This window comes from Aphidius gifuensis, linkage group LG1 (genome assembly GCF_014905175.1).
Source record: "Aphidius gifuensis isolate YNYX2018 linkage group LG1, ASM1490517v1, whole genome shotgun sequence".
Classification (NCBI taxonomy): Eukaryota; Metazoa; Arthropoda; class Insecta; order Hymenoptera; family Braconidae; genus Aphidius; species Aphidius gifuensis.
Window position 1 is genome coordinate 456,710 of NC_057788.1, and position 17,275 is coordinate 473,984.

General features: G+C 25.6%; 5 protein-coding genes across 12 annotated transcripts; all 5 read right to left on the bottom strand.

The window, feature by feature from the left end:
* Nucleotides 1-132: 132 nt before the first annotated feature.
* LOC122860667 (phospholipase A2-like) lies at nt 133-1,299 on the bottom strand. The gene is made up of 3 exons (XM_044164572.1): nt 688-1,299; nt 476-632; nt 133-402 (listed from the first exon to the last, which is right to left on the bottom strand). Exons 1-3 carry the CDS (start codon nt 857-859, stop codon nt 189-191), a joined length of 543 nt encoding a protein of 180 aa, XP_044020507.1. The 5' UTR covers nt 860-1,299; the 3' UTR covers nt 133-188.
* Nucleotides 1,300-2,289: 990 nt separating this feature from the next.
* On the bottom strand, nt 2,290-11,770 carry LOC122860668 (probable serine/threonine-protein kinase DDB_G0282963). 5 transcript variants are annotated; one of them, XM_044164574.1, is made up of 6 exons: nt 11,391-11,770; nt 11,026-11,160; nt 10,610-10,945; nt 8,569-10,527; nt 8,262-8,342; nt 2,290-8,030 (listed from the first exon to the last, which is right to left on the bottom strand). In XM_044164574.1, exons 2-6 carry the CDS (start codon nt 11,147-11,149, stop codon nt 2,710-2,712), a joined length of 7,821 nt encoding a protein of 2,606 aa, XP_044020509.1. In that variant the 5' UTR covers nt 11,150-11,160; nt 11,391-11,770; the 3' UTR covers nt 2,290-2,709. The 5 variants fall into 5 exon arrangements, with proteins under 5 accessions (XP_044020509.1, XP_044020511.1, XP_044020510.1 ...); XM_044164576.1 differs by having other exon boundaries at nt 11,518-11,757; XM_044164575.1 differs by having other exon boundaries at nt 11,557-11,753.
* Nucleotides 11,771-11,920: 150 nt separating this feature from the next.
* Nucleotides 11,921-12,948, bottom strand: LOC122860672 (phosphomevalonate kinase). The gene is made up of 4 exons (XM_044164583.1): nt 12,760-12,948; nt 12,457-12,662; nt 12,231-12,380; nt 11,921-12,147 (listed from the first exon to the last, which is right to left on the bottom strand). Exons 1-4 carry the CDS (start codon nt 12,843-12,845, stop codon nt 12,002-12,004), a joined length of 588 nt encoding a protein of 195 aa, XP_044020518.1. The 5' UTR covers nt 12,846-12,948; the 3' UTR covers nt 11,921-12,001.
* On the bottom strand, nt 12,757-13,950 carry LOC122860673 (60S ribosomal protein L29). 2 transcript variants are annotated; one of them, XM_044164584.1, is made up of 4 exons: nt 13,888-13,950; nt 13,513-13,580; nt 13,360-13,424; nt 12,757-13,272 (listed from the first exon to the last, which is right to left on the bottom strand). In XM_044164584.1, exons 2-4 carry the CDS (start codon nt 13,547-13,549, stop codon nt 13,156-13,158), a joined length of 219 nt encoding a protein of 72 aa, XP_044020519.1. In that variant the 5' UTR covers nt 13,550-13,580; nt 13,888-13,950; the 3' UTR covers nt 12,757-13,155. The 2 variants fall into 2 exon arrangements, with proteins under 2 accessions (XP_044020519.1, XP_044020520.1); XM_044164585.1 differs by lacking the exon at nt 13,888-13,950 and adding an exon at nt 13,842-13,872.
* Nucleotides 13,951-14,040: 90 nt separating this feature from the next.
* On the bottom strand, nt 14,041-17,071 carry LOC122860671 (calcium-independent phospholipase A2-gamma-like). 3 transcript variants are annotated; one of them, XM_044164579.1, is made up of 6 exons: nt 16,647-17,062; nt 15,606-16,438; nt 15,311-15,523; nt 15,220-15,246; nt 14,947-15,155; nt 14,047-14,880 (listed from the first exon to the last, which is right to left on the bottom strand). In XM_044164579.1, exons 1-6 carry the CDS (start codon nt 16,697-16,699, stop codon nt 14,212-14,214), a joined length of 2,004 nt encoding a protein of 667 aa, XP_044020514.1. In that variant the 5' UTR covers nt 16,700-17,062; the 3' UTR covers nt 14,047-14,211. The 3 variants fall into 3 exon arrangements, with proteins under 3 accessions (XP_044020515.1, XP_044020514.1, XP_044020517.1); XM_044164582.1 differs by lacking the exon at nt 16,647-17,062 and adding an exon at nt 16,509-16,553 and having other exon boundaries at nt 14,130-14,880; XM_044164580.1 differs by lacking the exon at nt 15,220-15,246 and having other exon boundaries at nt 14,041-14,880; nt 16,647-17,071.
* Nucleotides 17,072-17,275: the final 204 nt, after the last annotated feature.

Sequence of the window (17,275 nt, forward strand, 5' to 3'; positions counted from 1 at the left end):
AAATAAAACGCACAATGTGCGTTCAAAATATAAATTTATATATATGTATGTATAGATATGTATATATGTATATAAATATAAAACGAGGCAAACAGCGGCAGTTTCAAGAGAGAGAAAATACAGCTGCATATGTAGATTTATTTATTCATTTATTTAATAATAATTTTAATGTTTATGTTATGACAAATTTATGATCTTAGCTTGGATAATAATTTGACAAAGCGATTTTGTGAATATCTTGTTGTATTTGATTGAATAATATATTGTCCACTTCCTTCTGGATATTCCTCAAGACAATCATTTTTAAATATATCAAAATAAAGTATTCCAATTGTTTTACTAGATGTTGTATGTACACCCTTGAGACAATCATAAAATTCACGATCACATTTACAGCTTAATCTAAAAGAATTATAATTAATTAAATTAATTAAATTATTTTAAAATCAATATAAATAATAATAGTAATGATTACATTGAGGTTGATTTATTATTGTGAATTCCATAATTTGTTGTTTTTCCTTTAATTTTAACTGGACATCTGTCATGAGCATAACAACATTCATCTGCTTTATAACTACCACGATCATTCTCATCTTTGGCTATATTTCCTTTGCCACACCACTTGGTACCTATATTATTATTATTTTCAATTATAGTTGTTGTTTGTTATGTTAATTTTATTACCTGGAAAAATACTCATATGAGATCCTGATTTTTTTTTAGTTGATGGTGTTGAACTAGTATTAGTCTGTTGATTATTTACTATTTCAGGGTCATTTTTTATCTCAGATGAAGTTTGAGATTCAATAACACATAATAAATTTATTATTAAAATTATAGAAAATAATAATCTCATGTTGATATGATGATTATTAAATTATTTAAATAATTTAATTATACAAATTTTGTGTGTATTACTGCTCTTTGTAGAAACAAATTACAACTGAACTCTGAAGTTGTACAAATTGACTCAAATCATCGCCTCTGAGATCCATATGTAAATATAATTACACATTTACACATTTACATATATATGTATGTATTGTGTGTCCTTGAAATCTTATATTATTCTATTTTTTTATATTTCTTAATGACGAAATTCCAGTGACCTTATTTATTTATTTTTCTAATTTAATAATAAAAAAAATTCAACACTTAAATTTTTTTTAGATATATTCATTTATTAATTGATATTAATTTTTTTATTTTTATTTATATTTATTTATAAATACTCTAATGATTTTATTAGCTCAAGCTAATAATTTTTTTTTTTTATTCATAAAATTTTTATGAATCATTGTCTAACATGAATTACAAAGTAATAATAATAATAACAATAATAATAATAATCATCAACATAAACATTGTCTTCTTTTTTGTACATGTACTGTACATTCATTGTTTCAATTATTATTATTATTATTGTTATTATCAGTTATGTACTAAAAGAAATTATATTATATATTTTAAATGAATAATTAATTAATTAATTAATAATATATATAAAAGTATTACATTTTTGTAGAAAAAAAATCGAAATAATTTATTGGCTAAGCTCAACTGAGTTATCATCATCATCATCAAGACATTTGTGAGATAAAAATGAGCATATTTTTATTATGAAATACACATTTTATTTGTTTAATATATTTATTATTATTTTTATTTTCCATTTTTCCGATTGGCAGGCGACACTTAATTTTTTTTTCCATTTTATATATAATATAATATTCAAAAATTATATTTAATTGTAATAATAATAATAATATTAATTAGCCATTCTTTCATTCACTCGGAAATTAATGTTTAAATGATATATATCCTGAGTATAATTACTTTTTCATACATGTTTTATTGGAAGCAGAGTAAATTAATATTTTAATTATATCAAAAAAGAAAAAAAAAATTGCTTTTAACATGGCAAAGAAATGATTTTTCAAGAAATTGTATATTTATTATTTTTATAAAATATTAAAAATTAATATAAATACCATTTTTTCCAATATATACACAGCCATGCTTTTTTTTTCCATGTTTTTTACAAATACTCAAAATTAAATAATAATTATAATATTTATTATCATTCTCACAAATGTCTTACTATTTTTTTTTTTATTTTTTTTATATCAACTTTATTATCAAAGTTTTTTAAATTTATCATTTATTTTAATATTTATATATATTTCGAAACATATCCAAAATACTGTACACAACTACATGTTATTATTTTTTTTTTTTCGATTTCATTTTTCGTTGGGCTATGTACAGACAGAAAATAATAATAACCTCGATTGAGATTTAAAAAAAATATACATATTGTAATAATAACTAAAAAAAAAAAAATTCATCATGTTGCCTGCCGTCACTCCAATAACGCAACTATATTTACATAAAAATAATAATAATAATAAGAAAAATAAAAAAACGCATGACTATTAATTAAATGCATCGAAAAAAAAAAAAAAAAAAAGAAAAGTAATAATTGAATGTACAATTTTTTAATTAATAATTGAAAATATTTTATTAATTTTTTTTTCAATATCAAAATTTTCTATCGATTAGAAATGTCTTTGCGTTTAAACAAATATTAAAATAAAAATTGAATAATTATTATTATTATTGATATATAAACAAAAAAGATATTTAAAAAAAAAAAAATAAGGAAGAAAATAAAAATAATAATATGTATAAATTTTACATGATGTTTCAGTCAGTGGGTCCTTGACCCCATCTAGACTTTGTCCTTGGTGCTTTTGGTGGAGTTGCTGTTGTTGCTGGACTTGCCTCGTCGTCATTTATTTTTCTCTTGACACCTGTTAATACAGCAGGAGGAAGAGGAGGTCCTTCACTTGTTAATGTATTATTAATTAATATATTTGAAGGAGTTGATGATGAAAATGTATCAAACTCATCATCCTCAACACCTGGTGGTCTTGGTTGTTCATGTACTGTATCATCCATTGAATCACTTTCATGATAACTCATATTTTCTTCAGACTCAAATATTTTTGTTGTTGTTGTTGTTGTTGTTGTTGTGCTTTGATGTAAAATATCAGCAGGCATTGTCATAATTTGCATATCATTTTGTACTAATGATAATGATGGTGGTGGTAATAATAGTGGTGGTAATGGTGGTGGTGGTGATGACATTAATAATGCTGTTGATAATTGTGGTAATGTCATTGGTAATGGTGGTGGTGGTGTAGTAAAATTATTTGAAATTGATGATACTGTTGATACTGTTGCAGCAGCTTCAGCAATAGCAACAGCAGCAAGTTCTTCTTCAGCTTTTTTAATTAAATCCATATCACTTAATGATCTCAATGTACTTGTATTATCTTTGTTGCTGCTTGTTGGTGTATATATTTTTTTATCAATTATTTTTTTATTAAGCATTGATGTATCAAATGATGATGTTAAAAATGATGCACCAGGTTTTGATGGTAAATATGTATCAATTTTAGTTGTTTCTTGTCTTTTAACATTTGCCAATATTTCTTGAAGATTTGCAGGTATTGTTATATCAGAAACTTTATCTAAAATTGGCTGTGTTAATTTTGTTATATTTTCAGTTGTTGTTATTGATGGTATAGCTGATGATGATGATGGTGGTGGTGGTGTAAATGATCTTGAATTATCACTTGGACTATATGCTTCTTCATAATCATTTAAACCAGGTGGATCAAGACCTAGACCTGGCAAAGTTGGTCCAACATCAGTTAAAATTGATGAACTAATATTTTGTATTTGTTTTTTTTCAGCTTCAATTTGACGATTTAATTCATCCATTTTTCTTTGTAATTCAGTTGAATTTTTAACAGTTGCAGTATAACTTTTAGTTTTATTTAATAATAAATCAGTACCACTACCACTATCATTATCATTATCATGATCAATTCCACCAGGACTATATGGCTCGTCATCATCATTAATTATTGATTTATCTAATGACGTTGTTGTTGGTGGAAGTGGTGGTAGTGGTGGTAGTGGTTGTGTTGTTATCGTTGATAATGACGATAAAGGTGTAGGTGGTAGTGGTGGTAATATTTGTGTTGGTGATGGTGGTAATGGTGGTAATGGTGAAGACGATGATGATGAAACTGAAGATGGTATTGTTGATGTTGTTGTTGATACTTTAGTATTATCAATATGAATATTATTTCTTGACATTCCAATTTGTGCTTTATTCAATGTTGTTAATGTTGATTGTGTAACTGTTGTTTTATCACTAGCATCTTTTTTATTTACAAGCATTTTATTATTAATTGTTGTTAAATTTGTTATATTTAATTTTTTTTTAACAATAATACCAAGAAGTAAATGTTGTCTATCATTTTTTAATGCATCACCAATAAATGGCATTAAAATTGGTGGTATTTTAGTGTCAATTGAATATGGCATTATATAAAAATCTTTAATATTTTTACCAGGTTTACCAACAACTCCAAATCTATCACGTTTATTTAAATAACTATATAATGTAATATAAGATAATTTTTCCTCATCATTAAGTGGCAATAATCGTAATATAACAATTTCTTTTGATCCATTTTTTTTTGTTTTAGCAATATAATCCCAAACAATCTCGGGAACTATTCTACCAACAATATCAAATGTATTTGGTAAATCATTTGTAAGACCAATTGTATGGCTATTTAATTCTTGTGCTGTTGTATAAAATTTTGCAACTTCACTCATGTTAATAACACCCTGCCAAATAGTTGATTTATTATTAACATCATCATCATTAGCATTAGCATTAGCATCAATATTATCATAATTTTGTTGATTAATATCCATTGGAATTGACGTTGTTAATTTATCAATTGTTGTTGATATTTTTTCATCATCAACAACAGTCATCATCATTGTCTCATTAATATTTTTATTATCTTTATTATCTTGTTCATCATTTATGTTAATATCTGGTGTTTTAATATTAACTGTTGAAGTTGGTTCTCTATCTGATAAATCCGATAAATTACCAGTATCATCAATGGTATTTGTTGTTGTATCTTCATCAATATGTTTCCAATTATTATCAACATCTTGTAATTCTTGAATTTTATTATCTGTTGAAATAATTAATGGTGTTGTTTCTCTTTTATTAATAATATCAATTATTTCTTCATTATCTGATTTAATTTTTTTACTATTATTATCTTTTCTAGTACTACTACTACTACTTCTACTTCTTTTTCTAGTACTACTACTACTATTACTACTTTTATTACTATTATTATTATTATTACCAGTTTCTTTTTTGTTATTTTTTTGTATTGCTGATGATGATGTTGTTGTTGTTGTTGTTGATGATGATGATTTATCTTTGTCTTTATTTTTATCACGTTTATCATTTTTATTTTTATTATTTGAATGATGATTATGAGAACTATGAGAACTATGACGATGATGATGATGTCGACGATCACGACTACGATCACGACTACGATGTTTTGTATTTTTATTTTTTTTAGAATCTTTATATTCTTTTTGTTTTTTTTTCTTTTTTTTATCATCTGTATCATCAATTTTTGTTGTAGATTTTTTAGAATCATCAAGTGATGTTGTTGTTGTTGTTTCTTCATTTATTGATGAATCATTAAAATTACTATTATCAGTATTATTAAGAACACTAACAATATCTTGTACAGATGTTGATGGATCAACAGTTGAATCATTATTACCACCATCATTTTCAATAATTTGTTCACCTTTATGAGTTTTAACGACAATTGATTTAGCTTGTGCCATTAAATCTAATTCATTTTTTTTAATCATTTCTAATTGATGTTGTGTTTCTTTTGATCGCCATTCAGCTAATTCTTGTGATGCCATTTCATCTGGACTTAATTTAATTATTTCATCTGGTTTTAATGATTTATCAAGTATTTTACGAAATAATGTTAAATTTTTAACATCTTTTATATTAAATATTAAACTACGATATTTTGCTTTATATTTTGTACCAGTATCACGAAAGAATTTAAACATTTCAAGTTCAATTTTAATAGCAATATCTGATATTTCATCTTCACTTAATTTAAGATCATCTGTTTCTTTCATTCTTGTTGTTAATAATTCAGAAAGTGTTTTACGTACATTTAAACGATTTTGATCAATTCCATTACCTCTTTTGCTACCACTACTAAATATTGTTTTTGATTTTGTATTATTATTATTATTACTACTACTACTACCACCACCAACTGATGATGATGATGGTGTTGATGATGATGGTGATGCTGATGAAGATGCTTTTTGTTCAATTTTTTTAATTGGCGTTGATGATGCTACAGCTGGCTGTATTGGTATTGTTTTAATTGTTGTTTGTTTTAAATTTTTAACTGGTGGTGGTGTTGTTGTTGCTGATGGTGTTGTTATACTTATCGATTTATTACTATTAAGATTTGATGATGTTAAAACAGTTTGTTTTGATCCAGCAATTTTTGTATAAATCATTTTTGGTGATTGTACTTGTTGATTTTTAGGAGTTGTTTTATTACTAATTGTTTTATTATTATTATTATTATTATTATTATTATTATTAGTACTACTACCACTACTATTACTATTACTACTACTATTATTATTGCCAGATTGTACTTGTATTGTTGGAAATGTTTTATTACCAACTTGAACATTATTAATATTTTTAAGTAAAACTTGTTCAAATGTTGGATTTTCTTTTAGCCAATTATCTAAATTTGCTAATGTTGGTGCATTTTCACCACTAAGTACTTTACCAGTTTTACGTTCAAGTACAATAACACTATTTATTTCATCATTTGTTGATTTTGTACCACTTTTATTATCTTTTCCCGATGTTTTATGGGCAAATGTAAGAATACAATTATCTGAACAATAAATACTTGAATTTCTTGCTTCTTTTTTACATACAACACATTGTGTATGTACAACAACAGCTGGTTTTGTTGATGTCGTTGACGTTGATGATGTTGGTGTTAGCTGATTTGATTGTATATTACTGTCATTTAATTTTTTATTCATCATTTGTTTTTTTGGTGTTGATGAATCATTATTGTTATTATTTTTTTGTTGTTTATTATTATTAGATGACAATGCTGATTTTGTTGTTTTTGTAGATGATGATGGTGATGGCGATGGTGATGGCGCTCCTGAATTAAAAACTGGTCTATCAGACTTTTTTTTATTTTTACAATTTGGACAAACCCATTCAATACCTTGATCTTCCATTTGTTTACCCATTGCTTTTGTAATATTAACACATTTACCATGAAACCAATCTTCACATATATCACAACATATCATAAAACGATTATTATGTGGTCGTTTACAAATACACCATAATCTATTTGGATCATCTTCTGAATCAGAATTTTGACTTCCATCATCATCATCTTCCATTTCAGATTCCATTTCTGATACTGGTTCTTTTTGTGTCTGAACTGTTAATTGTGTTAATGACGATGATGATGTCGGTTGTTTTGTTAGCTTATTTATTGTAACATCTTCTTTAATACGATTTGTTTCATTTAATTTATTATTTATTGGTTTTGGAGATTCAGGTTTCATTTGAAGACTACGTTTACTACGAGTTGCTGGTGCTTCAATTGGTGGTAATGTTATAACACGTCCACCTCGAACAATTTGAATTGGTTCTTTTTGTTCTTTTCTTCTACTTGTTGATGATGATGATGATGTTGTTGTTGTTGTTGATGGTGTTGTTATTGTTGATGGCGTTGGTGTTGTTGGTGGTGTAGCTGATAATAAATATTGTTGCTGTTGTTTTAAAATTTCTGGACTTTTTATTGTAGAATCTATTGTTGTTGATGATGATTGTGATTGTTGTAGAGTTGTTGCTAAAGATGGATTCAATAATTCACTATCAAAGACAGATGGTGATAATAGTGGATTGGCCGATGGATCACCCAAATCAACGTCAAGTTGTTCCTGAAGAAGTAAAGCCTCTGCAAGTAATTCATCCTCGTGTTTAGATGCATCCATAAGTGTTGCAAATAAATTTTCTTCACCTTCAATTCCACCTAAAACAAATTAATTCAATTTACATTATTATGTATTTACATGAAAATATTATCAACAAAACAATATAAAATAATAATAATAACAAAGAAAAAAAATAAAAAAATTTCAATCTTGTAATTGCTTTTATTAATTAATATTTTAATTTATTTATTTAAAAATAAAAAAAACGACAAAACAATAATTTTTTTTAAATAAAAACTGGGATATAATAACAGAGAGTTGAAACTTACTCTGTTTAGAAACAATATTTTCATCAACAGAAAGATCCTTGATTGTATTTTGAACTTCCTCAAGTGTACGAGTATTTGATGCTAATAAAAAAATTAAAAAAAATAAAATAAATAAAAGCTAGGAATATTTTTTTTTTTCCATTTCATTTCATGCTGTGTAAATTGTGAGTGTGTTATGTCAAGTAATAGAATTATAACATAAATAATAAATTGTAAAAAAAAAAAAATAAATAAATAAATAAATAATAATACAATAAAAACTAGTAATATAAAGTTAATATTTGTCCTCGTCGAAACTTTGACTCACCAGGGTCAAGAGCTGATTGTAAATCATCGTCATCATTGGTATTATTTTTTGGTAATTCATCATCATCAATGTCCATAAGTTGCATTTTATTTTGATGATGATGATGATCATTATTAATAATATTTGTTGTTGAAACATAAGATGATGATGATGACATATTATTATCATTGGTATTAGTGCTAGCATTAGTATTATTAATATTTTGTAAATCAGTCTTAATTGATGTGATGATTTTCATTGTTTCATCAAGATCCATTGGTGTTGTAGAATTATTTAATTGATCATCAGTTATTGATGTGTTGTTGCTGCTGCTTGTTCCATGACTATCTGATAAATCACATGATGATTTACCTTCACCAATTGAACCAACACGACGAATAATATCTGGTGTTGAAAATAATGCTGGACCCAATACAACAGCTGATACTACTGGCACTTTACGTTGTTCTTTTTTAACAGAATGTTTTTTATTATCTAATAATTTATTATTATCAATAATACGTCCTTTTTCTTTTTCTTTTTGTTCATCAATTTTTATTGACAATAATTCATTTTCAGATTTTTTTCTATCTTTTTTATTAACAGCATTTGGAGATTTATTTATTTTATTAATTGTTGGTGATGATGATGATGATGATGGTGATGAATTTGAAATAGTAGTTTTTGAAATTTTTGAAATTTCTGTTTTATCTGTATTATCAATTAATTTAGTATTTATAAATTCATCAGAATTTTTTATTAATAAATTATTAGGATCTTCAATTGTTTTGTTATTAATAACATTTGTTTTTGCAACAGTAATTGGTAAAGTTTGTTTTTTACTAGGCCCACTACTAATACTACTAATTGTTTTAAGTTCACTTGGTTTAGCAATTGATTTTTTTTGTAAAAATACAAGTTTTTGATTATTATTTCTTGATTGACCAGGTTTTGTTAATATCATATCACCTTTTAACATATTTGCATTAATTAAATTTGCTTTAACTTGATTAGTTGTTTGAAAATGTGTTTTTTCATTCAACATTGTTAATGAAGAAGAAGAAGAAGAAGAAGGAGAAGAAGAATTAACTGATTTATTATTATCATCATCTTCATCATCTTTTCTTTTATTACCACTACTACCACCCATTGTTTTAATACCACTAACTTTTCTATTTGTTTTTATTGAAAAATCAGTTGAAGAATTATTATTATCAATGCGTCCAGGTGTTTTCATAGCATCAACAGCTGCAGCCATTTCATTATTGAGTCTTTTAACTTGATCATTATCCATATGATGTTTATTTGGTCTTCCTCTACGTCCAGCCATTGTACCACCACGTGTTGTAAGCCCTTTTCTACCACCTCTAGCACGAACACGTCGTTGACCACGTAAACCACGTGGTGGACCAAAATCTACATCATCATCAGATGGACCAGATTCACTTGATTCTGATATTGATGATTGGGCATCATTGATAGCATTAATATTATTAATATGATCACCATTATTGTCATCATCATCCACATTATCATTATCAATATTATCATCAACAGACAATCGTAAATTGGATGATGATTGTTGTTGTTTTGATTCATGATTAATTGTTGTATTTGATCGAGATGAAATACCTGGTGAAGTTTTAATAATATTTGATGATGGAAGAACAATTGAAGCCTTTCTTGGACGACCAACTGATTTTTTAGCTAATAATTTTGCATTTTGAACAATTTTTTGATCTTGATTTAAGTGTGTATGTTGTTGAACAAACACTTGTTGTTGGTGTTGTTGATTTTGTTGTTTTATTTGTAGTGGTATTGATGACTCGAGAATATTAACTCTATCAATATCTGGAGAATTTGGAACTGGTAATGGATCTACTGGTGCTGGATCTGATGGTGATGTTCTACTTGTATAACAATGATCCAATTCAATACTATATCGAATTGAATTTTGTTGTTCCTCAACAGTAAGCATATCTATTAATTTAAAATAAATAAAAAACATATTATTATTATTATTATTAATGTTAATAAACAATTATTTTAATAAACAACTTACCAAGCATGGCAGTAACATTTTCACCAAGTATTTGTTTAGCTTGTTCACTTTGTAATGCAGTCTCAAGTTTCTCTAATTGTTCAGGATCCATTTCCATAAAAGGATCAACAAGTCCACTCTCACTTGTTGTTGTTGTTGTTGTTGTTGTTGTCACTGTCGTCGTCGACGTTGTTGTTGTTGTTTTTAATGTTGCTATTGATGATGTAGTTGTTGGTATTTTTGTTGTTGTTGTTGTTAAATTTGGAGGATCAACAGTAAATGTTAAATCACTTTTTTCATGATCACCAATTGCTTGACCAACTCTGACAACGCTCACATTTGCATTTGATTTGCTCACTGTTTTTAATTTAATTAATATTTAATTTATATTTTAACTCAAGTTAATATACAATGCTAATAATAATAATAATACTTACTTATTAAATTTTTAAGTGTTTCTTGATCAACAGATATTGTACCATCATCATCAACCACAATAATCAATGTATCATCTTTTTTATTGATATTATTTTCTGGTTCAACAATATAAGAACTTGACATTGTGATTCAATCTGTAACAAATAAATTAATTAATATACCTAAATAAATAAATAAACAAACAAAATTATAACAAGACAATTATCAATATCAAAATAAACTAAATTCAATACCTCATAATTTATTCAATAATATAAAAAAATATTAAATTTTATTTAAACACAAGTCAATAAAAAATTATTATTGTTTTTTTTTTAAATTTTGTTTAGTTAATTAATAATAATAAAATATAAATTATACAAACAACAAAAATGATAAACAGAGTTGTGAAAAGATGAGGACGGCCATCTTGTTTGGCTGGTTGATTGGAAGAACAAGAAGAAGAAGAAGTAGGTGAGGTGGATTATGTACATATATCCAACTGTTTATACCTATATTATTATTATTATTTTAATAAATCAACCACTGACCATGAATCAATAACTTTGTTGATGTTTTAATGGTCCTCTAAATATATATATGTATTTAATAATAAACAATTGTTTATTGTTTGTCTATTCATTTAACAGATATACATTTATACGTCAACTTTTTCGCGAATAACCGCGACTTTTTTTTTTTTTTTATTATTCAGCAAAAGTTGCTTGTCGCTTTTGCGACTGCGCGCGCAGCAAAATGATGCCAAGCTGTATGTGTGTGTATTAAAAAAATAATAATAATAATAAATAGGAGAGAGAGAGAGGAAGGAAGAAGAGAGAGTGTTTTTTTTATTGCACAATTACACTCAATTAGAATTTACTCAATTTAGATAAATACACGCAAAAATAGTTAATAATAAATTATATAGGTATATTTAATTTGTTTTTTAATTAAAAAATTAACAATACACATGTTTATTTATTTAACTAACAAATATCAACATTGAGATGATGATTTAACAAGTTGACAAATGTCATGAATAATGATATTGTTGTTAAGATTGTTGTTGTTCTCGTTGACAATCTCTAGATCCCAATCGTGTACATCATCTAGGTCACACTCTGTCTCCGAGTCATCAACTCCTTCATGATGATAATAATAATAAAAAAAAAAGTTAAAAATTAATTTACAAATTTTAAATTAATTATAAAATAGTCATGTTAACCTGGAGTAAATATCCAGCCTCTTTGTGATCTAATATCATTGTTGGATATGATTCTTATGGTCTTGCAAATGTTTTTATAATTTTCAGTAAACCATTTGATATCAGTCTTTCTTCTGACATCACTGACAATCCAAATTTTTTTTTCTCTAGCTAACAAATAAATAAACAAATAAACAACAATAAAATTTAATTAATTAATTTCAATGACAATTAAATTAAGAAATACCATTGTACATATCAATTGCTGCATTACAAAAATATCCATAATCTTTATTTCTCGTTTCTTCACCCCATTTAATCATTTGAAGACGATATTGCTCTTTGTATGGACCATCACTCAATAAATCATTTAAATTTAATTGTTGAGTATTTGCCCAATGACTTTTAATTGGTCCAGATAGCTTTAAAATAACACTATTATCTGAACCAAGTCTACAACACACAACAAGTACCACATGCAAAATAATCAACTACATACAAATGAGACAATAATCATTCAAATTTAAATTCAAAAATTAATTAATCTTACTTATCAAATAGCTTATCAGTTATATAATCTTTTCCAGATTTTCTTTTTCCACTAAATAACAAAATACACTCTGGATTTGATGACATATTGATGATGATTACAACATGTTACTGACATCATCACTTTCATCAGTCAGTGTCTGTCTAGTCTGTGCAACAGTGTCAAACAGCCATATTGAAAATTATTATTGTTATTATTAAAAACCACCATATTAATTAATAATTATTAATATTATCATAGACATGTAATTTTTATAATTCGTAAATGAATAATAAATCAATTTTTATAGTAATAGTAAAATCAAAACGAGACACAGAGTAATTTGTTTTTTTTTTTTTTTTTTTAAACTTTATTATTTATGTTATGTTAGAGCATGTGTGTAAAAAAAAAGTTTATCTATGGTTTTTTGGATTCACGAAGTGCTTTACGCTCATTTGCTCTCTTGATTTGAGCCTGTGGCTTCAAGTTGTGCTTCTTGGCGAATCTTTGATTACGAAGAAACTTCAAATCCATCTAAAAATATAAATCAAGCCACAATTAATTATCAATATTTTTTTAAACAAATTAATAATTTATTAGTTATTAAATTGATTGACTTACACCAAGGGTAGATTCGTGTCTGAAACGAGTTGGTTTTTTAATTCCATTTCTGTGAGCTTTTCTGCCTGTAAAAAAAATAATTATAATTAATATAATTTTGTTTAATAAAAATTAAAATAATTTATATTATTTTTTTATTTTTTTTTTACTTACTCTGGTTGTGATTTGTGTGATTCTTTGACTTTGCCATTTCAAATGATTATTATTTCTCCTTAGAGATGCTGTAATTAAAATTAAAAAATATATTAATATTACGTTTTTTTTGCACAATGTATAAATAAATAAATAATGTATTGAAAAATAAGAAAAAAAAAAAAAAAAAATTAATTATATTAATTTTGGAGGTTATCGTTTTTTTATGAATTATTGTATTGAAAAATGATTAAATGACATAAAAAAAATATAGATTTAATTGAATTATAACAGGACAGATATAATTGATTAGAATATAAATTTAAACAATTAATTTATTTATTTATTACGATTATTTGGATGATTTTTTAGTTAAATTTTGGACAATCGACATACCGTTTCAGCACGTAAGCGAAGAAAAAAGAAAGAATAAAAAACAAAAAGAGACAGAGATAAAAGGCGCAGAAGCGGTGGCGCATTTGCAGATGATGGAAGCCATTTTGATGTTTTAATTTAAGCGGTAAAATTCAAATAAATAAATTAACAAACAATAAATGACATTTCACATACAGATATTTATTTATCGTAAACATAAAAAACCAAAATCACACAGTGAAAAAATCAAAATTCATGGGATATCACAGTCAAATATATATAATATAAAATTTAATAAGACAAGACAACTGTAATATTGTAATAAAAATTATTAATTATTAATTATTAATTAAAACCATGAAGATGTCTTTTTTCCTCAATCCAATCTAAAATTTTTTGTGATAAACGTTTATTTTGATTTAATGCAATTGCTGCTTGAATAAATTTATCTTCATTTTTTCTAATATACATTCGAGCATCTTGCTCAAGTTGTGCTAATTTTTCAGCTCTTTTTTCTTCCATTGTAATCATTTCAGAAATATATGGATTAAATCTGTAGTAAACATGATCTGGCAAAAGATCATTTAACATAATATGTACACCCTCAGTGTCAGTTGCACTAGCTAATATTTTTGAAAATTTATCTTTCCAACTTGTTGAAGAAAGTGTTTCATTTGATGATGGACGATTTGGATCATAAATATTTGGTGGTATTCTACCAGTACCAAATGATACAACACATTGGATTGGTGTATTTGGCCATAATAATTTAGCTTCATGTATTGCAACAGCACATGGATTATTAACCATAATTCCACCATCAGATAATACAAAATTACCATGTTTAAATTCTTCAAAATATGTTGGTGCTGCTGCTGATGCTCTAACTGCTTCCCAAAGTTTATGTCTATGTGATCCCATATATTGACTTTCAACACTTGCTGGCAATGTATAATTTCTAAATATATATGCCATTGTATGAACATGATCAAATATTGATGCAATTGCTGAAAACTAAAATTAAAAATTTATTAATTATATTGTTGTTCTTTATTTTATTTTTTATTTTTTATTATTTACCTTTGGTGAATTTGGATCACGTAATGTTTTTATTAAATCTTTGTCTCCCAAATGTTCTTGCAATAATTCCTCCAACAATGCTGTGTCATAATAAGCATGACTCCAAACAAGATTACTGGTACCTTTTAAAGCACCTTGAGTAAATATTTTTGTACTTAATTCTTTGTAAACTTCAGATATTTCATTTAATGATTTTTTCTTGTGTCCACCTATTATAATAATTAAATAAAGTAAATATCAATGTAATATAATAAAATTAACACTACATGTTACCATTTATAAAAATTTCCTTATCAAAAGCTGCATACAATTGATAATATAAAAATTAAATTAATTAAATAAATTAAAACTTGAAAATAATTACCAAATGTTGCTGATAAAATTGCTCCAGTACTGACACCACACATGTAGTCAAACATTTCATGTACTTTTTGTCCAGTTAACTCTTCAAGTTTCTTCAACATTTCTAATACCAAAAGACCTCTCATACCACCACCATCAATTGACAAAATTCTTATACCACGACGTGAGACAGGTTCAATATATCCCAAGACTGCTAGACCCTCTCTAATTCCAGCTAAAAAATAATTATTGTCATTATTATTATCATTCATATCATTTGTTAATTAATTAATTTATTTATTTATTTTTTTATTTACCTTGAATTTCTTTATTGTTGGTTTTTTGACGAGCCTTGAGGAAAATTCTAATAGCTCCTTCTTTAATTGCATGATGTCTTGCCTCAGGATACTGATCAATGTGAGATAAAAAATCTTCAATTCTTTTGGCTTTTGATGATAATGATTCAGCAGTTACAATACTATTTAATACATGTTTTGTTCTTGATACAATACTATTTTCTGATATATTTTTATTTATATTATTTTCATCATTAATTTGATTAATAATATTTGTTTTCCATTTTGGTACAGTGTTTGTTGTTGATGATGATTCTTTATTTCCATTATCAGTTAATTTAATAATTAAATCATTAAATACTTGTGGAAGTGCCATTATTGAATCTCTTGTATTTTGATACATTTGATTTGATAAAGTTGAATTTGGAGCTGATGTTGTTATTGTTGTTGTTGCATCATTTAATACATTTTTATTTGATGATGATGATTGAATTGCTATTGTCGTTTTATTTTCTTGATCAATTTTAGATGAGTTTTGTACATTTTTATCTAGTTCAATTTTATCATCCTGATCTATTTGGATTTTTTTATTGTTAATACTATCATCACCTGAAAATGTTCTGATACTTTCCAAACCAGGATAAGTAATTTTTTGCACAATATTTGTCCAATATTTATTGACAACAAGCTGTAATTGTTTATTATACTCAAATTTTCCAAGATGAGCCTTGAATTGTCCGAATAATTTCGATTGATTTTGCATATTTTGCATGGTACTTTTTGATTTTGTCAATATTTTACGTAAATTATCAGTACCATTAGTGGGACTTGTTGTTAATGTATCTGCAACACGTCTGTAAATAAAAATAATTATGTTATTATGTAAATTTTCTCTTGACAGTTTAATGATAAATTACTTATAACCTATTATTTTTTTATTTATACAAAACAATAACAACTAATTTCTACACGCATATGAAAACTGTTAAAATCAGCTGTTTACACTTTACTCTATACAATCATAATAATAAATACAAAATATACGATATATCCGGAATATACCTTGTTAATGATATGCCTCGTCGATAATGTCTTGCATGTTTACTTAGAACCATTTTTTAATTATTTTTCTAATACACAAATAGACACTTTTTGGTGCACTAATTTTTTAATTGTATTTTTCTTTTGTCAATACTATTTATGTAGTATAAATAAATAAATTAATTAATTAAATTAATTGATTTGTTTCTTTGTCTTTTTACTTTATTATATTTATTTTTTATTAATTATATTGTTTTGTTGCAACTTGTTTTACTTTTTTGGTCTAATGACTAATCACTCACTTGTTTTTATACTTTTTTTATTTGTTTATTAGCAATTTGTACAGCTATTTATTGAAACTATCAAGCCAATAGTATTATTTTTAAGGCAAGTAAATACATCACGCAATATGTGTTATTATTTCACTGCCTTGTCTCTTGTGAACATGTGTGAATGAATAAGAGAGAGAAGGAGAGAGAACTTGCTCATCACCTCATTTTTTTATTAACCAATCACGTTTTATTTTTTAGTAAATAGAGAATTTAACTATTGACTCCTGCGTACTGTTATTCAATTTGAAAAATAAATCGTAATTTTTAAGTGTTTATTCTATGAAATAAAAAATAATAATATAATTTTGTTTATTGCAA